The following is a 27,031-nucleotide window of genomic DNA, read 5'->3' as shown; positions in this document are numbered from 1 at the left end:
AGCGTGTGCCATGTGCAGTATGCGCTCCTCACTGAGTGCCAGGGCCCCCCCATTCAGGAGATGGCAGGGGGTCCCAGCAGTCAAGCCCCCTACGTTCAGTTACTTATTCCCTCTCCTGTAGATAGGGGATACGTTTATTTTAGCTGGAAGGGGGTCTAGCACTGACTTCTAGGCATGTTACCTCCAACAGGTGGCACTAGAGAGCAAGCTCTTTTCCTTTTGGAGGAGAACTACTTGCATATTTCCAGTGGAGCATTGCATGGCCTGTAAGGTTATGTTCACACTACAGAATCGCCACCCAAAAAAATAGTCCTGGTAGAAATACCATCTCCTGTGGGTGCTGCGCTAGGAAGTTCGGAGTATGCCGTCGTCATAGGCAGCAATGCATTTCCGAGTGAACTCCACCAAAAGAATGAACGTGTTAATTAAAAATTTTAAAAAAAATCCGTCACAGAACATGGTGCAGCTGAATTCTATTGAAAACAATGGGGCACTGCTGCACCGGAATTTGCAAATGAAATTTCTCCACTCAAATATTCTGTACCTCATGCCAATTAGGCGCTCTCTTCAAGGAGAACACACTGAATAATGGGAATTACTGAAATTGTATTGTAAAAACATGTCTCAACACCTATCTATATATCTTATTTGGGGGCAAAAAAAATATTATCAAGAGAGTTCCCTCAGTTGGGAGCCAGTAAGATGGCAGACTGTCTATCCATATACATCACTTGACTGGCCGACAGGTAACAGGACATTTTCCTCCCTGCAGATGAAATATAAGGAGTTTCCCAAACCTTTAATATCCTGAAGTAGTGACTGGCATTCCTTTTCAGCGAGTCGCCCCTTTTGGCTCCCTATTTACTTGCACATCTGAGCTTTATTTCTAGGTGGGTGAAGGTCAGTCCTGCTGCTGGTGGCCCTTCTGGGGACATTATTGAGCACAGGGGATCAGGTGGAGCCCAGAACCAGTGTTTTGGGGGAGGACGATAGGTCAGCAGGGTGACATCGCTTGGTGTTTTCAGAAAGTGACTGTGTGGTACAATTCCGAGCATATAGGTTTTTTTCCTTGTAGGAATCAAAAGTGCGTTAAGATGCACTTTTCAGTCCTTTAAAAGGGGTAATCTACTGCCCCAGCACTCAGAACATTTTGTTCCGAACGCTGGGTGCGGGCTGTGGAAATCGTGATATCATGGCCACGCCCCTTGTGACGTCACGCCACGTCTCCTCAATGCAAGTCTGTGCAAGATGTGATGGCCCCTTCGAAAGACTTGCACTAAGGGGGCGTGACTTGACGAGAGCAGTGACTGACGTCACAACCGCTGCAGCCCGCACCCAGCGTTTGGAACAAAATGTTCTGAGCACTGGGGCAGTGGAGTACCCCTTTAAAAAGCTGCATACAGGGAAATAAACCAAACACTCGTTTTAGACTATGTTTGGTCCACTGATCCAGTACAGGTCACTGTATATATGAACACATGAACATCTGATCGGTATACTTTGGACTAGGGATGTCCCAATACGATAGTTGGTAGACATTTACACGGGTACTTGCGCTCTTCGTCTGCTTTGTGATGCTGCCACGTGATAATATAACATTTCACTTCAAGGAAATGGAGCTAAGGAGAAGGTCCTGCACCACTAACCGAGGATGGAGAGGCCTCAACACGCGAGTGAAGGGATAGGGAGCAGGATTGTCTTTATTTTGCTTTTGGAGGAGGCTTATTGGGGGAAACTACTTAAAGGGGGCATCTACCTAAAACTGGGGGGTCTCTACCTATCTTCTGGGTGCTTCTACCTGAAAGGGAAAGATTCCATATGTTACTACCTACTGGAAGCCTCAACTTAAACGGATTTTCCAGGATTTTTTTTTTTTTATTTGACTATGCTACAGGGTCTGTAAAGTTAGTGTAGTTCATAATATAGTGTCTGTACCTGTGTGTGACGGTTTTCTCACAATTCGTCTGTGATTTTCACCCCAATATTTATTTTTAACAGCATACAAAATGCCTGTGGTCTCAGATTTTTCCCAGGTTGCAATGCGGCAGAGACCTGACTCACTAGTCAGCTGATGACAAGGAGCCTGTCTGCTTCAATGGGGGGAGGGATCGCTTGTTGGGAGAGAGATCAATCTGCAACTAATGCAACAGCTGTAGGCACCCTGATTGAAAACCACAGGTCTTCTGAATGGATGCAGCTCATTTATGTTTCAATGAGTGGGGTGGCTGATGTGTGGGAGGGAGGAAAATGGAATTATGGGATTTATAGAAAAAAAAAAAACGGAAATACCAGTTCACAAAAAGCTAGCCACAGTATTATGGTAATCTCACAACATAGCCATTTAGCCCCAAGACAAGCGCAGATCCTTCCTAAGCATGTCCATTACTGTCTGCCAGGTACGTACTAAAATCACCTTATGGTGGATAACCCCTTTAAATATATTTTGGGGGCTTGTACCTAAAAGGAGAGGATTCCTTATCTATCAGTGATTTCTACCTAATAGGGGGCATTTCCTACCTAACCATCATTTGTGGCTTCCTACCTAAAGGGGGGGGGGGGATTCTTACTAACTACTGGGGGCACATGAGGGCCTCATGTTAGACTTTAGCCAAAGGCTTTACAAAGCCTGGAGTCACAAAAAAAACATAAGTATCGGTAATTGGTATTGGTGCACTGGTCCTCTGTCTTAACAAAATGGTATCAGGACATCCCTAATTCAGACCAGAAAAGTAATGGGTGTGGACATATCCTAAGAAAGCTGAGTGCCAATTCCTCAGGGAGCTGCGATGGAGACAGTACTGAATGACACCAGGCTTTCCTGGAAACAGATAACGCTAACAAGGAATTGCACTTCTCAGTCCACAAGTATTGGCAGAAAGTGTTTTGTCCAGTAAACAGTTGCGCTATTTGTAAACCCGCCCTTAAGACCGGTTGGGTGTTGCGTGCATTAGGCCGCAGCACATCGCACATAACCTGTATGCAGTCAGCCTGCTGTAGACACGGACTGCGCTTATTTTCCCAATGTGCGGATCAAGCGCCGTTACGACCTCTCTTCTCCATAATCACTTCCCACCTAATGCTGAAGGTCATGTGAAGGACACGCTCGCTCTCCTATCCAATATCCCTCATGTTTTTATGGCTCTGACAGGGTTGGTGTGATTGAAAATCTTTCTAACATACCAGTTGGCAATTGGCGGTATATGTGCTGCAGACACATGGTATCTATTAGAGAGCTGTTTTACCAGCATCGTTCTGTTAACTTCTATAACAGCTGTCAGTGCGGACAGGACCTCGGGGAGGCATCAACTGGATGTGGGAATGAAAGGATTAAATACATCTGATTCATTGTTCTACATGATGGAACCAGCGGCTACAGGGACCACGTGAGAAGATCTCTATTACGTGCATGCAATGTAACCAGCATTCAGAAATACTGCAGAAAAATACGTTGGTTTCTATGGATACAGTACTATTCCTATGTCAGAATAATAACCTAACAGCATATACAAGTGATAAAATATACTTCCTTATTATAGATAACAGTCACTTTCTTGTACATAGGGGCAGTATTCTAATAGTTCTATTCTTGAACATAGGAGCAGAATTATAGTAGTTATATTCTTGTATATAGGGGCAGTATTATAGTAGTTATATTCTTGTATATAGGAGCAGTATTATAGTAGTTATATTCTTGTATATAGGAGCAGTATTATAGTAGTTATATTCTTGTATATAGGGGCAGTATTATAGTAGTTATATTCTTGTATATAGGGGCAGTATTCTAGTAGTTCTATTCTTGTACATAGGGGGCAGTATTCTAGTAGTTCTATTCTTGTATATAGGAGCAGTATTATAGTAGTTATATTCTTGTATATAGGGGCAGTATTCTAGTAGTTATATTCTTGTACATAGGGGGCAGTATTCTAGTAGTTCTATTCTTGTATATAGGGGCAGTATTATAGTAGTTATATTCTGGTATATAGGAGCAGTATTATAGTAGTTATATTCTTGTACATAGGAGACATATAGTAGTAATTATATTCTTGTATATAGGAAGCAGTATTATAGTTGTTATATTCTTGTACAAAGGAGGCAGTATTATAGTAGTTATATTCTTGTATATAGGAGCAGTATTATAGTAGTTATATTCTTGTACATAGGAGCAGTATTATAGTAGTTATATTCTTGTATATAGGAGGCAGTATTATAGTAGTTATATTCTTGTATATAGGAGACAGTATTTTAGTAGTTATAATATTGTACATAGGAGGAGTATTATAGTAATTATATTCTTGTATATAGGAGCAGTATTATAGTAGTTATATTCTTGTATATAGGAGCAGTATTATAGTAGTTATATTCTTATACATAGGAGGCAGTATTCTAGTAGTTATATTCTTGTATATAGGAGCAGTATTATAGTAGTTATATTCTTGTATATAGGAGGAAGTATTATAGTAGTTATATTCTTGTATATAGTTGGCAGTATTATCGTAGTTATATTCTTGTATATAGGAGCAGTATTATAGTAGTTATATTCTTGTATATAGGGGGCAGTATTATAGTAGTTATATTCTTGTATATAGGAGCAGTATGATAGTAGTTATATTCTTGTATATAGGAGGCAGTATTATAGTAGTTATATTCTTGTATATAGGAGCAGTATTATAGTAGTTATATTCTTGTATATAGGAGCAGTATTATAGTTATTATATTCTTGTATATAGGAGCAGTATTATAGTAGTTATATTCTTGTACATAGGAGGCAGTATTATAGCAGTTATATTCTTGTATATAGGAGCAGTATTATAGTAGTTCTATTCTGGTATATAGGGGCAATATTATAGTAGTTATACTTTTAGGCAAGCGAAAAGACGGGGTGGCACCACTGTGGGGCGTATCACGCAAATAGATGAATTAAACATAGAAGGTTGATGCAGGATGAGGCTATGGTGTGCATAAAAGCAGGAAAAAAACAAGTCCAAAATTGTACAACAAGTAGAAAAATGGCTTTAGCACTCACCATAAAAAATGTCTTCTTAAACACCGGCTCTCGGCATGGAAGAGAAAAAAGAACTGCACAGCAAAAAGCTGAGCGGCGTGACAGTAACAAGCCCTGTTTCGCGGTCTTCCTGGAGGCCAGAGGAAGTGGGAAGCCCGCAAAACAGGGCTTGTTGCCGTCACGCCGCTCAGCTTTTTGCTGTGCAGTTCTTTTTTCTCTTCCAAGCCGAGAGCCGGTGTTTAAGAAGACCTTTTTTATGGTGAGTGCTAAAGCCATTTTTCTCCTTATTATAGTAGTCATATTCTTGTATATAGGGGCAGTATTATAGCAGATATATTCTTGTATATAGGAGGCACTATTATAGTAGTTATATTCTTGTATATAGGAGCAGTATTATAGTAGTTATATTCTTGTATATAGGAGCAGTATTATAAGTTATATTCTTGTATATAGGAGCAGTATTATAGTAGTTATATTCTTGTACAGAGTCGTCTCTAGACTTTTTGAGGCCTTAGGCGAAAATAAATCTGAGGCCCCCCAAGCACGATAAAAATAAGAAAAAAAATGGCAATATTAAAATTAACTGTATAAATTGCATATTTTAAGGCAAACTTTAATATATATCATAACCTCGCTATTCACAGCTCTTGAAATCTTATTTTTCTGTTTAAATTATTCTACAAAATATCTATACACAAACATTGGGTATAGATGAAAAAAATAAAATGTGTCTGACTACCCAGTTATTCTTGTTGGTGTCTCCTAAACTGTCAACAAGGTATTCAAAGAACACTATAGAATCAGGAATACAAAAGTGTACTCCTGACCCTATAGTGGTAAATTATTCAGCACCCCACATCCACTTTAAATTTAGAAAAAAGGCAACACCAACATTTTACTGTAAAAAAAATAATTTTTTTTACAATAACATGCTGGAGTAGACCCCAATGTTACCTTTTCATAAAGGGTAAATGGAGAAAAAGCCCGCCAAAATTTGTAGTGCAATTTCTCCCGATTACGGAAATACCCCATAGGTGGTCCTAAACTGTTTCCTTGAAATACGACAGGGCTCCAAAGGGAGAGAGCACCATGCGCATTTGAAGCCTAAATTAGGGATTTGCATAGGGATGGACATAGGGGTATTCTACGCCAGTGATTCCCAAACAGGGTGCCTTCAGATGTTGCAAAACTCCCAGCCTGCCAGGACAGTCAATGGCTGTCCGGCAATACTGGGAGTTGTTGTTTTGCAACAGCTGGAGGCTCCGTTTTGGAAACAGTGGCGTACCTGATGTTTTTCATTTTTATTGGGGAGGTGGGTTTACAGTGAGTTTCCTGCTGGGAGTTTGAGCTGCAGCGGAAAATTTGCTGCATCTCAAACTTGCAGCGTGAGACTCGCTGTAAACCCGCCCATGTGAATGTACCCTGTGCAAACCTGTTGCAAAACTACAATTCCCAGCATGCCTTTTGGCTGTCCGTGCATGCTTGGAGTTGTAGTATTACAACATCTGGAGGGCCACAGTTTGGGGACCACTGTGCAGTGGTCTTCAATCTGTGCTATTCCAGATGTTGCAAAACTACAACTCCCAGAATGCCCAGACAGTCCAGGATTGCTGGGAGTGTAGTTTTGTAACATCTGTCCCTTCAGATGTTGCCGAACTACAACTCCCAGTATGCCTGAGCAGTCTGGGCATGCTTGGAGTTGAAGTTTTGCAACATCTGGGGGGCTACAGTTTGGACACCACTACTTAGCGTTCTCCCAACTGTTCTCCAGTTGTTTCAAAACTACAACTCCCAGCATGCCCAGTTGTCCCCTGCTGGTAACAGTAAGACTTCTGCCAGTTAACTCGTGCGATGCCGCGCATCGCCGGGTTAACTGCATGACATATATAAATGTCATGATGCGCGAACTACCTGCACATCATGACATTTATATATGTCATTCTGCGGGAACGGGCTAATTACACGATTTAGGCAGCCACGAGGCCCTTTTTAGCGCGAGGCCTTAGGTGCCCGCCTAAACTGCCTAATTAGAGAGCAGCCTCTGTTCTTGTACATAGGAGGCAGTATTATAGTAGATATAATCTCTTATATGGAGGTAATATTGTCACAGCTATTTTCCTGTAAATAGAGAGCAGTATTATAGTAATTATATTTTTGTACATAGGAGACAGTATTATGGTAGTTATATTCTTGTATATAGGGAGCAGTATTATAGTAGTTATATTCTTGTACATAGGAGGCAGTATTATAGTAGTTATATTCTTGTACATCGGGGCAGTATTATAGTAGTTATATTCTTCTACATAGGAGCAGTATTATAGCAGTTATATTCTTGTACATAGGAGCAGTATTATAGTAGTTATATTCTTGTACATAGGAGCAGTATTATAGTAGTTATATACTTGTACATAGGAGCAGTATTATAGTAGTTATATTCTTGTACATAGGAGGCAGTATTATAGTAGTTATATTCTTGTACATAGGAGGCAGTATTATAGTAGTTATATTCTTGTACATAGGAGTATTATAGTAGCTATATTATTGTACATAGGAGGCAGTATTATAGTAGCTATATTATTGTACATAGGAGGCAGTATTATAGTAGCTATATTATTGTACACAGTAGCAGTATTATAGTAGTTATATTCTTAGAAAAGGAAAAGGATCCAATAATAGCATGGAACATTATATATTTCTTTTATTATGGTTAGTATACCTTATTTTAGCTGCACAGATAAGTGCATCCGACTACCCTTTGCTATGCAGAGGCATCTTTGCAAAATAACCTATATCATGCAGTATACATTTTTAATAACATGAAAGATTATAGACAACATATACTATTGAATGCCTGTACAATAGCATAGACTGGAGCCATCTCCTGGGATGTGTATTTCTAATGGAAGCTGAAATGTGATGTGAACAGAGCCTTATTACAAAAAAAAAACCTGAATGTGTCACATATCAAAACTAATTACCTAAATATTGCACATACCAATCTATATTAAATTGGCAGGATGGTTGTTAACTGATACTTAATGGGGAGGGGAAGTACGGGTGAAGAGTGTTCGGAGGGGAGGGGGAGGATGCCACCATTAGAGGGTCCTAAAGCGCTGCCTTTTTGGGAAAGTTAGAAGAAAGTTAAGGACGCACTCAAGATAAAAGCAGAGGCGGCCAGACGAGGACTGTCATAACAATACACTTTGCACACAAACATCTCTGCCCATAATAAAGCTCTGTTCTCAGATACTAACACAGTGCGTCGTCTGCCGTCGCTGTCACGGTACAAGGCGTACCATCGTAAAAAGCCAAACAAGTGTGGTCTTGTACAGACTGGGGCTGGTGGGTCTCGTCATGAAAGAATCCTTATCATTCTGGACAAAGGTTCATGGCTGGAAATTCTGCAGCTTTACATTACAGGAAGTATTCATGTTTCGGACAAAAACTGTAGGAAAATTATATTATATATATATACATACATATATATATATATATATATACACACACACACACACACACACAGTGATTCCTCAACTTACAATGGCCTCAACATACAATAGTTTCAACATACAATGGTCTTTTCTGGACCATTGTAACTTGAAACCAGACTCAACATACAATGCTATGGAATCTGCAAAACGTGTCAATGGCTGGAAGAACGACCAATCAGAATGGATATTTCACTGGTAAAACCGGTGTATTCCAAAAGTGCATGCACTGACTGGTGTCTGGTAGCGCCCCCTACAGTACAGGGAGGTATGACATGTTCTGTACTCTTTACCTGTACCAGGGTTAGCTGCTCCTTTGGACACCAGGTGAGGGCGGCTCCATTTTCCATTTTTTTTTAGGACACTGCGTGTTCTGTACAGGACCCTGAAGAAGCTCCTGTCCTCTACATAGACCAGTGTTTCCCAAAGAGGGTGCCGCCAGCTGTTGCAAAACTACAACTCCCAGCATGCTGAAAAATGTTGGTGCTATATATAAGAAATACTCCTCTAGAACCAATATCCACCCGACACCTAACCAATATCCACCCGACACCTAACCAATATCCACCCGACACCTAACCAATATCCACCCGACACCTAACCAATATCCACCCGAAACCTAACCAATATCCACCCGACACCTAACCAATATCCACCCGACACCTAACCAATATCCACCCGAAACATCACCAATATCCACCTAACCAATATCCACCAACACCTAACCAATATCCACCAACACCTAACCAATATCCACCAACACCTAACCAATATCCACCAACACCTAACCAATATCCACCTAACCAATATCCACCCGACACCTAACCAATATCCACCTAACCAATATCCACCCGACACCTAACCAATATCCACCCGACACCTAACCAATATCCACCCGACACCTAACCAATATCCACCCGACACCTAACCAATATCCACCCGACACCTAACCAATATCCACCCGACACCTAACCAATATCCACCCGACACCTAACCAATATCCACCCGACACCTAACCAATATCCACCCGACACCTAACCAATATCCACCCGACACCTAACCAATATCCACCCGACACCTAACCAATATCCACCCGACACCTAACCAATATCCATCCGACACCTAACCAATATCCACCCGACACCTAACCAATATCCACCCGACACCTAACCAATATCCACCCGACACCTAACCAATATCCACCCGACACCTAACCAATATACACCTAACCAATATCCACCGACACCTAACCAATATCCACCGACACCTAACCAATATCCACCCGACACCTAACCAATATCAGCCCAGTAAGAATCCAATATCCATACAATACCCACTCTACAAATATCCAATATCCATCTATCCAAAATTCAATCCAGTTTTGCAACAGCTGGAGGCACACTGGTTAGGAAACCCTGGTCTAAAAAAAAATTGCATCTCCGTATAGTACTCCTGCAGGGGTAGTTTATATTGACAGAAGACTTCAGGCTGGGGCAACAAAGTGCGCAAGAAGCAAAATAGGTGTAAATACATAAGAATACATTTAAAAATAGCGTGGAAACATAGGTAAACCAGGCACAACCACGTTTACCACTATATCCAAACATGACCCCACTGATCCTATCACACTGGTGTTAGGTCTATTCTATAAGAATCAATAAATAAAATACATTATTATTAACGACAACAACAACAACAACAACAACAACAACAACAACAACAACATTATACTACTACTTCTAATACCAATAATTTTTGTTATTATAATATAATAATAATTTTAATAGTAATAATAATAATAGTAATAATAATAGTAAACCTGGAACAACCACCCATATCTCTATACCCAAACATGACCCCACTGATCCTACAGCACTGGTGTTAGGTCAAGTCTATAAAAATACATTATTATTATTATTATTATTAATAATCTTATTATTAATAATATACACACACATATAGGTAATGTAATGAAGCGGATAGGAGAAAATATCCATTTTGGTTCCTTTTACAACAATACTATTAGCGTCTCATTGTTTACTTGTTATTGGTATTTTATTTCTTCCCAACTAATCCTCCCAAGTAGCAGTTCGGGAATATATTTAGGGTCCACATTGAAGGGTGTGGCACATCTTCTACCGGGGGTGACTGGATCCGTGAGTCCATTTTCAGACGTGCCAGCCTGGGAGAGGTGCAAGACGCACATCCTTATGTTTAAGCTGTTGCTGGAAACAGTCACCAGGGAAAGCAGTGTGCAATTACAGGCGCTGTGATGTTCCCTCTAATAATACTTTGCTATGCATACTCAGTGTGGAGACAACTCTCTTCTAAAAAGAGAACAAGGATTTCACCCGTCTATGTCAATCCAAGGCATAAATGTCAGCTATCAGGAGCTGATTAGCAGCGGGTATACAGCTGCGCCGCGCACTTAGACCACAAGCACCAGGGATAAGACACTTATTTTTATTGTCGTTTCAATGGCGCCATGCTTGGCAGTCGTGCTATTCGGCCAGAGATAATGGCATGTGACGCAGGACATCCATGGAACGTACAATTATCCATCTCACTCCCGAGTTTCTATCTGGTTCTGCTTTTCACAAATGGTAATAGAGCAGAACACTTGTATTGTGCTCATACAGCCCTTCAATGCTCTAGCCCACCAGGGATATTGCCATCAGATCCGACACTACTTAATTCCATCCAAAATATTTTCACTAATTTCTTTACCAAGCTATTACTAGCAGCGGGGCTCACACTGCGTGTAACTACGCTACCATTGATTTAAATGGGTCCGCGGACAGACCACAAATCTGACACTATTGCGGACTGTCTGTGGACCCATTCAAATCAATAGCTTAACTCGCAGCGGGATTCCAGCAGCGTGAAACCTGCTGCTAGTAATAGTGCCTGAACGCACCCTAAAGGTGGCCAAACAAATTAAAAACACTTTTTGAACACCTCTAGACACTGGGGTTATTAGAATTGGCTCTTCTCACTACCATGGACTAACAGAGTTATTAGATCTAACCATTTCCCTACTCTAGACCAACAGGGTTATTAGATCTAACTAGAGATGAGCGATCTTACAGTAAATTCGATTTGTCACGAACTTCTCGGCTCGGCAGTTGATGACTTTTCCTGCATAAATTAGTTCAGCTTTCAGGTGCTCCGGTGGGCTGGAAAAGGTGGATACATTCCTAGGAAAGAGTCTCCTAGGACTGTATCCACCTTTTTCAGCCCACCGGAGCACCGGAAATCTGAACTAATTTATGCAGGAAAAGTCATCAACTGCCGAACAGAGAAGTTCGTGACGAATCGAATTTACTGTAAGTTCGCTCATCTCTAGATCTAACCATTTCCCTACTAACAAAAGGGTTATTAGATCTAACCATTTTACTACTCTAGACCACCAGGGTTATTAGCCCTAACAATTTCACTACCCTAGACCACCAGGGTTATTAGCCCTAATAATTTCACTACCCTAGACCACCAGGGTTATTAGCCCTAATTATTTCACTACCCTAGACCACCAGGGTGATTAGCCCTAATTATTTCACTACCCTAGACCACCAGGGTTATTAGCCCTAATAATTTCACTACCCTAGACCACCAGGGTTATTAGCCCTAATAATTTCACTACCCTAGACCACCAGGGTTATTAGCCCTTATTATTTCACTACCCTAGACCACCAGGGTTATTAGCCCTAATTATTTCACTACCCTAGAGCACCAGGGTAATTAGACCTAACAATTTCACTACCAAAGACCACCAGGGTTATTAGACCTAACAATTTCACTACCAAAGACCACCAGGGTTATTAGAGCTAATAATTTCACTATCCTAGACAACCAAGGTTATTAGACCTAATCATTTTACTATCCTAGACCACAAGGGTTATTAGAACAACCACCTGAATACACTAGACTAACAGGGTTATTGGTTATCATCATCTCACTACCCTAGATCACCAGGGTTAAAAGACCTAACCATCTCACTACCCTAGATCATCAGAGTTAGTAAATTGACCATCTCACTACTCTAGACCACCAGGGTTATGAGAACAGACCACCTCACCACCTTAGGCCACCAAGGATCTTACCAATAAATAATATGGTCCCCTCTGCTTCCCATTGGTTTTCCTTTTAGAAGATAAAATAAAAATTGCAAAAAATTCTGGATTTACATGTAACTGAAAGAGGAATAGAATAATGTTGTATCATTAAAGAAGAGCCCTTAGTGGTATTTTAACCTGTAAGTAGTGTATGTAGGACCTCTGTCGCTTTGTGACCTCAACTTGGCCAATGGTCTTCATTGTGAAAAAGTTCCTACCGTATCGTGTCTACAGCTCCATCACACATCTATGTGTCACCATGGCTGCAAACTTCAAATCAGCTGCGTGTTCTCATCCTGCAGTTCTACTGCATGGCTCACATTAAAAATAGATATATTTTATCTGGTAATTTCCCCTACTGGAAACAGGAAGGGGACAGAACATTCAATTGGCTCCCATGGGGTGCCTACAGGACGTATACGGCATCTTATTGCAATGCATAGGGTAAGTACTTTTCATGCCTAGTGGCACATAAACCTGGGTTTCTACACTTGAATACATGTGTTACAAAGTAGTAGTAGCATTATAAGAGATACTGGTAAAAGGTCTAGTAATTTAACTTATGTGTAATTACATTTCCCATGCTTCCCTTCTCCTGGCATTACATTCATGAACCAAGAAGATCAGGATGAGCAGAGGTATAGGTTCCCTCATAGACAAGAAGAAAATGCAGTCTATGGAATTGGACAAAAAAAAACACCCTAAGGCTGGGTTCACACTACGTTTATCAAATATGGTAACCGTATACGGTTTTCCGCAAAAAAAATGTATTCGACCGTATCCGAAACCGTATGCATAGAGAATGCATTGTAAACCGTATTCCAAATGTTGTGTACGGTTGCATCCGTTTTGCCTCGGATACGGTTTTGTCGATTTTTCAACCGTAGGCAAAAACGCTGTCGACCACGTTTTTGCCTCCGGTTGGAAAACCGTATGCGAACCGTATGTGGTTCTTTTAACATTGCTGTCTATGAGAACCGTACACAGAATTTCAGAATACGGTTGTATACGGTTTTTCTAATCCGTTTTTGGAGTTGACACATGCGCAAATTGGAATTTCAATAGAACAATAATAACTTTATTAAATTGCTGGAAAACTGATTCCAACAAAATAGCAAAACCGCACGCAAAAACTGATGCAAACGGATAGAACCGTACGGGGAAAAAACGTATACGTTTTAATTTGGAGTCATACGGTTGTATAAGGTTGCATACAGTTTTTGCCATACGTTTTTTAGCGGAAAACCGTATACGGTAACCGTATTTGAAAAACGTGGTGAGAACCCAGCCTGACTGAAAGGGGTACTCCGGTGGAAAACTTTTTTGTTTTTAAATGAACTGGTGCCAGAAAGTTAAGCAGATTTGTAAATTACTTCTATTAAAAAATCTTTATCCTTCCAGTACTTATTAGCGGCTGTATGCTACAGAGGAAATTCTTTTCTTTTTGATTTTTTTTTGTCTTGTCCACAGTGCTCTCTGCTGACACCTGTGTCCATGTCAGGAACTGTCCAAATTCTTTTCTTTTTGATTTTTATTTTGTCTTGTCCACAGTGCTCTCTGCTGACACATCTGCCCGTGTTAGGAACTGTCCAGAGCAGTATAGGTTTGCTATGGAGATTTGCTTATACAAAACTTTTATTACATTTTTTATAAAAAAATTTTGGGAATAAAATGTTATAAAAAAGCAGATATTTTGGACTTTTTTTTTACGTTCACGCCGTTCACCGTATGGGATCATTTACATTTTATTTTAATAGTACGGATATTTACGCACGCGGCGATACCAAATATGTATATAAAATTATTATTTTTTTACACTTTTTGGGGGTAAAATAGGGAAAATGGGACAATTTACGTTTTTATTGGGGGAGGGGGTTTTTACTTTTATTTTTACACTCTTATAGTCCTCATAGGGGACTATTTATAGCAACCATTCGATTGCTAATGCTGTTCAGTGCTATGTATAGGACGCAGCACTGATCAGGGTTATCGGTGATCTTCTGCTCTGGTCTGCGGGAAGGCAGATCAGAGCAGAAGACTCCCAGAAGACAGCGGAGCCAGGTTAGGGGACCTCCGTCTGCCGTGCAGGATGATCGGATCACCAAGGCAGCGCTGCGGGCGATCCGATCATCCTGTTAAGTGATCGCGATGCTGCAGATGCCGTGATCTGTATTGATCACGGCATCTGAGGGGTTAATGGCGGACATCAGCTGCTGGGAGTTGTAGTTTTGCAACAGCTGGAGGCACCCTGGTTGAGAAACACTGATCTATTACAGGGGTACTCCGGTGGAAAACTTTTTTTTTTAATTTTTTTTAAATCAACTGGTGCCAGAAAGTTAAACAGATTTGTAAATCACTTCTATTAAAAAATTGTAATCCTTCCAGTACTTATTAGCAGCTGAATACTACAGAGGAAATTCTTTTCTTTTTTGGAACACAGAGCTCTCTGCTGACATCACGAGCACAGTGCTCTCTGCTGACATCTCTGTCCATTTTAGGAACTGTCCAGAGCAGCATATATGTTTGCTATGGGGATTTTCTCCTACTCTGGACAGTTCTTAAAACGGACAGAGATGTCAGCAGAGAGCTCTGTGCTCATGATGTCAGCAGAGAGCCCTGTGTTCCAAAAAGAAAAGAGCATTTCCTCTGTAGTATTCAGCAGCTAATAAGTAGTGGAAGGATTAAGATTTTTTAATAGAAGTAATTTACAAATCTGTTTAACTTTCTGCCTTCAGATGATTAAAAAGAAAACGTTTTCCACCGGAGTACCCCTTTAACTATTCCTATATATTTTAACATTGACTTTCTCATATACGTCTACCCATGTATATTAATCCGTCCATCTAATATCCATATAATTCCTATTATAAATCTAACATCCGGGTTTGGTGCCTGCTGGAATAGGTGGTAAATCTTCTACATACATACGCATTTACTGTATGGAAAATATATATGTGTTTCCCCCTTTACAGTGTACAGTCGGCCATGCATCTTGATCCGTGTGACATAAGGTTTAAGCTCTAGAAACTCTCCCAGTTTTTTGCTTTTTGACTGGTTCATGTTTATTTTTGAGAATACGATTCTCGCCTGTAATATTTTCTTTGGGTGGAGGACGTGTGTGAAAGGGAACATAATATTTTTTCTGTAAATATGGCGGAGAAACGTGTTAAGTGTCAAAAAGTTATGGCCCAAAGTTCAACTGCGCACTGAAATATCAGTCGCCAGAGAATTTATTCCAGCCTGGGCTCAGTCTGATTCATGGTGTTCACCGACCCAGGACTCCTAAAGAGAGGACGCAATGTTAAAGGGGTACTCCGGTGGAAAACTTTTTTTTTTTTTTTTTAAATCAACTGGTGCCAGAAAGTTAAACAGATTTGTAAATTAGTTCTATTTAAAAATCTTAATCCTTCCAGTACTTATCAGCTGCTGTATAGTACAAAAGTTCTTTTCTTTTTTTAATTTCTGTCTGTCCACCGTGCTCTCTGCTGACACCTCTGTCCATGTCAGCAAACCTCTCCTGCTCTGGACAGTTCCTATGGGAAATTGTTCCTGCCCTGGACAGTTCCTGACATGGACAGAGGTGTCAGCAGAGAGCACTGTGGAAAGACAGAAAAGAAATTAAAAAAAGAAAAGAACTTCCTCTACATTGTATAGCAGCTGCTTAGTACTGGAAGGATCAAGATTTTTATATAGAAGTAATTTACAAATCTGTTTAACTTTCTGGCACCAGTTGATTTAAAAAAAATAAAAATAAAAAAAAGTTTTCCACTGGAGTACCCCTTTAAAGAGGACCCGGCCGCTCTCCTGACAGGTCTGGTTCAGTGTATTCTTGTATTAGTCCTTTAATAGGCACTGTCAGATATATAAACTTTTTATATGTTGTACATCTTGGCAAAACAATTGTTTCTCTAATATAGGTCTTTATAAAAATGTTCACATTTATATTAAAGAAAACTGCCTTCAAAAATCCCACCACTAGGGGTCCCCATACCTCCCGGGACACTGATGAGTCCCAAAGCAGCATGAGCGTGTCCAAGGGTCATGGACACAAGATGGCTGATGGACAAGGCTGCAGGAGGAACACAACCTGCAGAAACACTGCTGTAACACAGTTTTACCAAACATGTGCCTCCAGCTGTTGCAAAACTACAACTCTATGCATGCCTGGACCGTCAAAGGACATCTGGGTATGCTAGAAGTTGAAGTTAGAGCTGGGCGGTATAAATTATGGCGGTATTTAACTGTATTTTTCTTTTAAATCAACTGGTGGCAGAAAGTTAAAACATACTTGTAAATTACTTCTATTAAAAAATCCTAATCCTTCAGTACTTATTAGCTGCTGAATACCACAGAGGAAATTCTTTTCTTTTTGGAATGCTCTCTAATGACATCACGAGCACAGTTCTCTCTGCTGACGTTATTATAATAATAACGCTTTATTTATTGTTGTCCTTAGCGGGAGTTGAACCCAAGTCCCCAGCACTGCATGGCAGCAGTGCTAACCACTGAGCCACCATGCTGCCCTTAGCATACATCTGCTATGCATGGTTGCTAAAATGGACAGAGATGTCAGCAGAGAGCACTGTGCTCGTGAGGTCATCAGTGTTCTAAAAAGAAAGGAATTTCCTCTGTAGCATTCAGCAGCTATGAAGTACTGGAAGGATTAAGATTTTTTTAATAGAAGTAATTTACAAATATGCTTAACTTTCTGCCACCAGTTGATTTAAAAGAAAAAAAGGTTTTCACCGGAGTACCCCTTTAACCCCATCCTGTCCCTCATTCCATTAACCCCCCTGCTTCCATTACCCCCCTGCACCCATTAACCCCCCTGCTCCTTTCATTTATCCTATCCTGCCCCTTATTCCATTACCCCCTCTGCTTCCATTAACCCCCCCCCCCCCCTCCTCCCCTCCTCATCACCTATGCGCTGATGCGGCTGCTGGGAAGTGCCCGTCATCAGCGCAGTAACGTATGCTTCCTTTGCGGAAGCGTTCAGTGCAGGATGCTGACGCTTCCGCCAGGAGGGAATTTGAAATTTTGATCTAAAGTGCCCACTGCGCTATTATGCGCCACGGCCACTTTAGAACAGTGAGCAGCAGCGGCGCAGCTCACGTGTGTTGTGTGAGGGGGCCCACCGATCTTTCAAAGATCAGCGCCCCCCCCTCACAGGCGGTCTGTCCGCCCCTGAAGCGCTCGCTCCCCTCGGTCCTGCGGCGTGCACTAGGGGCCTCAGGAGCGGGCGCCTGAACTAGAAGAAATGCGGCGCAATGCTCTGCCTTACGCTGCAGGACCAAGGGGAGCGGGCGCTTGTTATGAACACTCCCTGAAGTAGGTGAAGAGAGGGGAGAGGTGGACTGGAGCAGGGAGCCGGTTCAGTGCTCCGGGAAACATCAGAGCCAGGGGATGCAGTTTCTGCGCTTTCCCCTGGCTCTGATTGCAGAGAGGAGCCGGCCTGAAACTGCAGGGGGAGCGGGGATGAGTAGTCTCATCCTGCTCTCCCCTGACAGAGCAGAGCCGTGGGCTCTGTAATTCATTCATGGGTGGGGGGAGGGGCCCCACCGGTATAGCGATATGGGGCAAAATTCATACCGTCGGAGAAAAAAAAAATTTACCGGTATACCGCCCGGCCCTAGTTGTAGTTTTGCAAAAGATATAGACACACAGCAGAAGGCAATGCTGCAACACTGTACCTCCAGCTATTACAAAACTACAAGCCCCAGCATTACAGGACTGCCTAAGGATGATACACAAATGACATAGGAACATATAGAAAATGTATGCATAAAAAAAAAACAAAAAAAAAACACAGTAGTACTTAGCACTAAACCTGTGCACTAATTTAGGAAGATTTAAAGGTTGCCTCTCATCAAATAAACTTTTGATATATTTTAGATTAATGAATGTTAAATAACTTTCCAATAGCATGTTAATGAAAAATATGCTTCTTTCTATTGTATTTTTCCCGATCAGTCCTGTCAGCAAGCATTTCTGACTCATGCTGGAGTCCTAAACACTCAGAGCTGCCAGCCTGCTTTGTTCACAGCCAAACAGGCTGTGAACAAAGCAGGCTGGCAGCTCTGAGTGTTCTCCTTTGTGAACAAAGCAGACTGGCAGCTCGTAGTGTTTAGGACTCCAGCATGAGTCTGAAATGCTTGCTGCCAGGACTGGTAGGGAGACCCCTAGTGGTCATTTCTTCAAAGTGGAAAATTAAATAGAAAGAAGCATATTTTTTAATAACATGCAATTGTGAAGTTATTCTGCATACATTAATCTATAATATATCAAAAGTTTTTTTGATGAGAGGTACCCTTTAAGTTATACACTCACCATATTGTCTTTCGTGGTAGAGTACAGGCTATCTACAATAATCAGTGAGTGTGTGTACAGCATAAATCCAGAGAGGAAAGGGTTAAAGAGCAGGGCTGCCAGGCTCTTGAGAGCACTGAGTCAGCAGATGGAGGGAGGGGGAGGAGTAATCACATTCCTGGCAAGAGAAGGACACACCCCCTCCTTTTGACAAGATAGAAAAGACATTGAGCAGCTGTAATATGCTATATTTAGTGAAATATCGGTGGTAGAGACATAAATTACATGTACATGATCAGGATGAGGTACTGAGAAACGTAACTTTTTTTTTGAGAGATCTGACAGGTACGCTTTCTGACAGGTACGCTTTAAATAACTATTGTGGAGCATTTCTTATTTACATTAGGCTGTTCCTCTATTATCCTTAGTGAAAATGTCTGAATAAATTGATGACTGGGTCTTGCTATTTTTCTTATCAATGGGTGGGTCCTTTGACTCTCATCACTGATTAAACAGTGATAATTGTGTAAGGACATACCAGTGGCACGAGGAAGGATAACTGATTTATACCATTTTCCACCCAATACCCATCCTATATGCATCCATTCCTGCCAATAACTACCTGATATCTAACCAATACTTATCCAATATCTACTCAATGCCTATCCAATATCTACCAAATACCAATTATATACGCAACCATTTCTATCTAATTACTAACTATCTGATATTTGTCCAATACCCATCCAATATCTATCACAATATCTACCCCCTAGCCAATATCCATCCAATAACTATCGAATATTCATCCTATATCCACCCAATATTTCCCCAATAACTACCAAATCCCCCCCCCCCCCAAAATCCACTCAATAACTACCCAGTATACACCAATATATTCCAATATCCACCCAGTATACACCCAATACCTATTCCAATATCCACCCAATAACATGGTCATCCTTTGGGCAGAATACTGATCAGTAGTGTGCACTAAGCAGCAGAATTCCTATGAGATTAATGTGATTCTATGTATGGGCCCTAACACCCCCTCCATGTCCTATTCACAGGGGTCTAGGGAGCTGAAATAGGAGGTGGTGTTTGAAATCCTTTGAAGGTCCCTGTGCTGCCTAAAACATTCAGCCAGAAGGTGGTCACAGGTGAAACCAATGGAAACCACAAGATCCATAAGTGTGGATGGAAGAATTTGGCGCAGAACAATCTGACTGATCCCCTTAGTACTTACCATAAAGTTGAGGCTGGTAAAGTACTAAATGAGCAGCCCGCTCCATATTACTGAGAGAGTACATAGAATAGAGTTTTATGTACTTTGGTTACATAGAGGGGTCACTAATCTATGTATTTAATGTATTTTCCTGACCCAGAAGTCTGTAGACAGTCCTTTAAGGAGGCAGCAGATATTCCTTATTTGTAAGGGTGACTGGAGCGGGAATGATGGTGACAATTCCCTGTACAGCACTGAGGAATCTGTTGGCTGCGACTACAGGGATTTATAAATGCGTTCAGCGTATATATATGCGGGGAGAATCTTCCTGCCTATAGGCTGAACATGGAGAGAACGGGATATGGGAAGGTAAGAGGTCATAAAAAAATATCTTCCTTATATCTACTGGTCTATAAGTCTGCTGTTAGGTCCCCACACGTCAGAAGTCAATAGGACCGAGTGTATATGGGGAACTCCTGACTCGACCCCAAAATAGGGGTCAGACATGTTGAATTTATACTGTCTCACTGTTTTGTTTTCAGATACTATAAGTCACTACAAAAAGGAGTCTGGCAACAGCTTATCCCTCCACTCTCCACTCATAAGAGCTCAGCTGTCCCAACGTTCATGTGTAAGTGAGGAATGGGTGAGAGGAAGGGTAAGCCGCTGCCACACATTTCTTGTGGCGGCTTAATTCAGTAGAAATCCAACATGCAACACATGATGTCGTGGGAGAGTCGGGAGGATTCCATATACATTGGACAGTTGGCTGAAACCAATTAAACATGTATGGGAATAGTCTCTCCCTCTCCCCTATCTCCCCTCTCTCTCTCTCTCCCTCCCATCTCTCTCTCACTATCACATATCTATCTATCTATCTCTCACTATCACATATCTCTCTCTCTCTCTCTCTCTTATCTCTCTCTCTCTTATCTCTCTCTCTCTTATATCTCCCCCATCTCTCTCCCCCATCTCTCTCCCCTATCTATCTCCCCTATCTATCTCCCCTATCTATCTCTTCCATATCTATCTCTCCCCTATCTATCACATGTCTATCTATCTCTCATATCTATCTCATATCTATCTATCTCTCATATCTATCTCATATCTATCTATCTATCTATCTATCTCATATTCATCTATCACATGTCTATCTATCTCTCATATCTATCTATCTATCTATCTCTCTCACCCCCTCATATCTATCTAATATCTATCTATCAACCATCTTATATCTATCCATCCATTTTATATGTCTGTCTCATATCTATCTTATATCTTTCCTTTTATCTTGTGTGTTTATCCTTTTGTGTGCCCCTATCTTTTTCATGTAATATCCATCACTTGTATAATCTCCCTAATAGGTCTCATATCTATCTAGAAACGTAAAAAAAAAAAAAAAATTTGCTACTATCTAGAAACGTAACTCTCTCATATCTGAATGTTTCTTATATCTCTCTACCTATGAATCTCTGTATCTTACAAGATTCCTTATGCATTTCTCCATCCAGTGACCCCTGAATAATTCATGTTATTTACATGCCGGCCCTATACTCTGCCTACACACACACACATTTGCTCACTATGTATAATTCATTCTGCTTTGCCTCAATCCTCGCAGGGAACACGCCATGACATAGCGGCGGTGCTGGGCTGATATTCCCAGTGCTGTAAGCACCGAGCACGCTCTCTGGATCTGCAGACGCACTGGGCGGATTTCCTCTCTCCAGCTATGCCATTCCTCAGGAGACTCTGCAGCAATAAACACACACATCCCCACCGCTCCACAGAATATAGGATCAGGAGGCCGTCCAGGATGTGAGCCGCCAGAGACCGCTACACTTCAAATAGTTCTACTCCCCCCCATTAACCAGTTCTTGGCTGCAGTGAAATAAAAAAGATCTGTAATCTGGAATAAATGTGGGGTACAGGCTGTAAGAAGGGGCACCCATCAGTAAGGAAGAGCTTGCAGAAACACTTAAAAGGGTTGTCCAGGAAGCGAAAAACAGAGCTAATTTCTTCCAACTGAGCTTCCTTCTGCCAATTTCTTCCACACCTGCCCGCAGGTTTTGTGTGGTATTAAAACTTGTCTCTATTCATTTCAACTGAACTGAGCTGTAATATGACATACAACCTGAGGACAGGGGTGGTGCTGTTTTGGGGAGAAATCAGCTTGTTTTCCTAATACTGGATAACCCATTTAAAGGGGTACTCCGATGAAAACCTTTTTTCTTTTAAATCAACTGGCTCCGGAAAGTTACAGATTTGTAAATTACTTCTATTAAAAAATCTTAATCCTTCCTGTACTTATTAGCTGCTGAATACTACAGAGGAAATTCTTTTCCTTTTGGAATGCTCTGATGACATCACGAGCACAGTGCTCTTTGACAAAGAGACAAAGGATGAAAGTGTAGCACAGGCGAAAAAATAAATGAATAAAACATCAGGAGAGGGGTATATTGTGGGTGGAATCACCTTTACATTATGACAGGAGCGTGGGCACAGTTACTATCATTCCATGAATCATGATTCTGACAAGGTGGAATCTGCTCATCAAAGGGCCCATCATATTGTCCAGAATTTACGTTGTTTTTTTTTGGGGGGGGGGGGGGGGGGGGGAAGAAGCAGAAAACGAGAGAGAAGCAGAAGAAAGATGGAAAAGGAGAAAAAAAGGAGAAGGAGGAGAAGTAGAAAGATGAGAAGGAGAAGGTTGAGAAGGAAAAGTAGAAGAAGAAAAAGGAGAAGAAGGAGGAGAACGATGAGAAGGAGAAAAATCAGAAGGAGAAGAAGGAGGAGGAGACAAATCAGAAGGTAAAGATGGAGAAGAAGGTAAAGGAGGAAAAGGAAGAGGAGGAGGAAAAGGAAGAGGAGGAGGAAAAGGAAGAGGAGGAGGAAAAGGAAGAGGAGGAGGAAAAGGAAGAGGAGGAGGAAAAGGAAGAGGAGGAGGAAAAGGAAGAGGAGGAGGAAAAGGAAGAGGAGGAGGAAAAGGAAGAGGAGGAGGAAAAGGAAGAGGAGGAGGAAAAGGAAGAGGAGGAGGAAAAGGAAGAGGAGGAAAAGGAAGAGGAGGAAAAGGAAGAGGAGGAGGAGGAGGAGAAAAATCTGAAGGTAAAGATGGAGAAGAAGGAAAAGTAGAAGAAAAAGGAGAAGGAGGAGGAAGATAGCTAGTAGTGCATCTTATAGTCTGGAATTCCCAGTGTTCTGCACGTGCCCAACGTACAGCATTCAGTTGTGTGACATTTGCCACTATTTCATTCATTCTCTACTGGACGGCTGAACATACAGTTCAGTGCTCTCCAATGTTTCATACAGATTTTCCACCATGAAAGTTAGCAGAAGATTTTGTTGCTACCCATCGACCGACCATGAGTCCGCATCAAATCTGCAAATCCTCCATTAGTATTGCAGATTTGCTTCAGACACATTAAAAGGAGTCCTCTGGGATAGGGGGTTTTACACCAACATTCCCATTCTGCCAGTTATAAAAAAGAAAAGTAAACACCTACCCCCTTCATCCCTCCCCTGGTGTGCTCCTCTTTGTGGTTTCCTGGAGTCAATATGTCACACTGCGGCTCAATGAATCGCTGGCAGCAGTGATGTCCCACCCAGTGATTGGCTAATCGGCAATCTGACATATTAAGCCCTGGCCAAGGTGTACCCGAATACTGAGTGCATTCAACTTCAACACGGCTAGATCTACATTGGCCTTCAATACAGGGGGTGCTTCTTTCTTCTATGCTGGACCTTCACATATTCGTTTAATGATCTGGACTGACAACATCATAGAGAATCACCAGCCCAGTACATAAAAGGGTTATCCAGGAATAGAAAAACCAAACCCAATCTCTTTCAAAAACAGCACCACACCAGTCCTCAGTTTGTATGCAGTATTACAACTTGGCACCTTTCAACTCAATGAAACTGAGCTGCAATACCACACACAGCCTGAGGACAGCTGTGGTGCTGTTTTTGGAAGAAATTAGCCCAGGGATTTTTCTATCCCTGGATAAGCCTTTTAAATAATGCTTGGGGCCAGAACATCCGTCTATAACATAGGAGTACCACGTGTGTAAACTGACCTCAGGGTGATAAAAACAGATGAGAGTTAGGGAGTTGTTCTTGTTACCATTCAGTGGCTGCAAATGGATGCACTTACACAGTTGTGGGTGTCGTTGCAGTGTATCAGAGCTGTCATGCGTAATGACGGACGCACGTGTGTCAGCTGGACAGGACCCCAACAGCCCCTGAAAGCTCCAATTCACCAAAAGCACAATTGTAGGGCAATAAAATCACAAAGTACATGACAGCGACCAAAGGTTCTACTGTTTTTTAGGATGATTATTATGGACCTGTTGGGCGAGGGGGACGCGGCGGTGATCACATATGTCATCGGCTCTGGACCGTTATATGACTAATGATCCCCTTTTAGCGGTTGATATAAATGTGACACCGCAGGCACACGTCTAAATGTGGCAGCGGGCTGTCAGCCTCCACATGTTCATTCTGAATGACAGCGAGCGTTGTCATGTGACACATTTTATCATAACTCCCCAGCAGTCTACCATCACCACGTATTCCTCCCACGCGTGTGCGTGGGCTGCAGACCCAGAAACGATTGATGTAGGAGCCAGCACGCACGGCTTAGCATCAAGAGGGGGAGAAAAAAAAAAAGAAACAAGTGCTGAAAGCTTCAAAGCACGTCTGTCGGCGGAGAGCATTATTTCTGAGTGAATTGTGGACTTGTTTAGTAAGAATAACGGCTGCTATTTACATTTAAATGACTCTGATTCCATCCCCCCGGTGTTCAGGCCGCTCGTGATTGTCATTAATAGGTCAAGTGCGAGGGTTTACTTGATTTCTTTATTTGTTCGCGGTACAATGTCAAATGACATTTGCCCGAGACCTTACAGCACTCCGCATTTATAAAACAGACTGCAACATCCTTAAAGGGGTTCTGCACATTACACACCCCTAATAAATGGGGAGAAAGGGCCATTTCAGATGGACCCCCTGCCTCCGTTATACAGATCAGAGAGACATTGCGAGTATCACTGGGGAAATGCAAACACTGAAGTCAGTGTCTCTCCTCTCCTATATGGACTTTGAAAGGGGTGTTTTGGTCTCAAAGCGAAATCATATTGCTGGGACATGTTACTTTATAATTGGAGAAGGGTCAACCTCCAACTATCAGGAGAAAGACGGGGTCATAAGCTAATTCACCGTTTTAAATTGAGCCCTGCTATAAATACCTTACACAGAAAGTATACTGATTCATATTTACAATACAAGAGCTGCACTCACTATTCTGCTGGGGAATAATATGTGCATATATTACATTACTTATTCTGTACTGATCCTGAGTTATATCCTGTATTACACTGCAGAGCTGTACTCACTATTCTGCTGGTGAGGTCACTGTGTACATACATTATATTACTTATCCTGTACTGATCCGGAGTTATATCCTGTATTATATTCCAGAGCTGTACTCACTATTCTGCTGGTGAGGTCACTGTGTACATACATTACATTACTTATCCTGTACTGATCCTGAGTTATATCCTGTATTATATTCCAGAGCTGTACTCACTATTCTGCTGGTGAGGTCACTGTGTACATACATTATATTACTTATCCTGTTCTAATCCTGAGTTATATCGTGTATTATACTCCAGAACTGTACTCCCTTATTCTGCTGGTGGGGTCACTGTATATATACGTTACTTATCCTGTACTGATCCTGAGTTATATCCTGTATTATACTCCAGAGCTGGACTCCATGTAATGTATGTACACAGTGACCTCACCAGCAGAATAGTGAGTACAATACAGGATATAACTCAGGATCAGTACAGGATAAGTAATGTAATGTATGTACACAGTGACCTCACCAGCAGAATAGTGAGTACAGCTCTGGAGTATAATACAGGATATAACTCAGGATCAGTACAGGATAAGTAATGTAATGTATGTACACAGTGACTCCACCAGCAGAATAGTGAGTACAGCTCTGGAGTATAATACAGAATATAACTCAGGATCAGTACAGGATAAGTAATGTAATGTATGTACAGTGACTCCACCAGCAGAATAGTGAGTACAGCTCTGGAGTAGAATACAGGATATAACTCAGGATCAGTACAGGATAAGTAATGTAATTTATGTACACAGTGACCTCACCAGCAGAATAGGGAGTACAGCTCTGCAGTATAATACAGGATGTAAATCAGGATTAATACAGAAAAAGTAATGTAATATATATGTACACAGTGACCTCACCAGCAGAATATTACTTTTTCTGTAGTGATCCCGATTTACATCCTGTATTATACTCCAGAGCTGCACTCACTATTGTGGTGGTGGGATCACTGTGAGTGGCAGGGCGAGTGGGAGTCTCATTTAAGGACATAGACGCATCGGTCTGAGCTCTCACTCTATCTTCCCATACACTCCTTTATATGCAGGTATCTCTGGCAGACACTTACCTGCAGCATATTCAGCAAGAGACTCCGGAATTTGGTTCCTTCCACCATGAACAGAGCCATTTTGTCACAGAGTTTAGCGGCGGTGTGCGCAAAGCTTCTGTCCGTCACTGCTTTCTGGTAAATAGTCTTTACAATCTCCCCTAACATCTCCTCAGAGTTGGCAGAGTTCTGGGCTTCCTCCATGAAGGTGGTGAGCTTGTAGTCCACGTCGCTGCTGTTGTTTCGCATACTGTTTAATATTTCTATAAGTTTGTCCATTTTGGTCCTTTGAGGATTGGTGGACTCCACAGCGTATTCTTCCTACCAGTGAGAAAATAAAATGAGTGTGACAATATAAAAGGGACAGCAAGTCTAAAACGTATGAGGGAGCAAGGACTGGCCAAACCACTGCATCTTCTGTAAGTTCTAGAGAAAAA

At 41.5% G+C, this 27,031-nt stretch overlaps 1 protein-coding gene across 4 annotated transcripts in view; it reads right to left on the bottom strand.

The window, feature by feature from the left end:
- The window catches only part of CTIF (cap binding complex dependent translation initiation factor), a 212,115-nt gene that overhangs the window by 47,158 nt on the left and 137,926 nt on the right, over window positions 1-27,031 (bottom strand). For all 4 annotated transcript variants that reach the window (XM_056543792.1, XM_056543812.1, XM_056543799.1 and 1 more), the window contains exon 10: window positions 26,616-26,915. In XM_056543792.1, the coding sequence (XP_056399767.1) occupies window positions 26,616-26,915 (300 nt within the window). The remainder of the gene's footprint in view (window positions 1-26,615; window positions 26,916-27,031) is intronic.

Source organism: Hyla sarda, chromosome 1 (genome assembly GCF_029499605.1).
Source record: "Hyla sarda isolate aHylSar1 chromosome 1, aHylSar1.hap1, whole genome shotgun sequence".
NCBI classification, from domain to species: Eukaryota; Metazoa; Chordata; class Amphibia; order Anura; family Hylidae; genus Hyla; species Hyla sarda.
The sequence above is the reverse complement of the archived record's forward strand: the minus strand, read 5'-3'. Positions and strand labels throughout refer to the sequence as shown.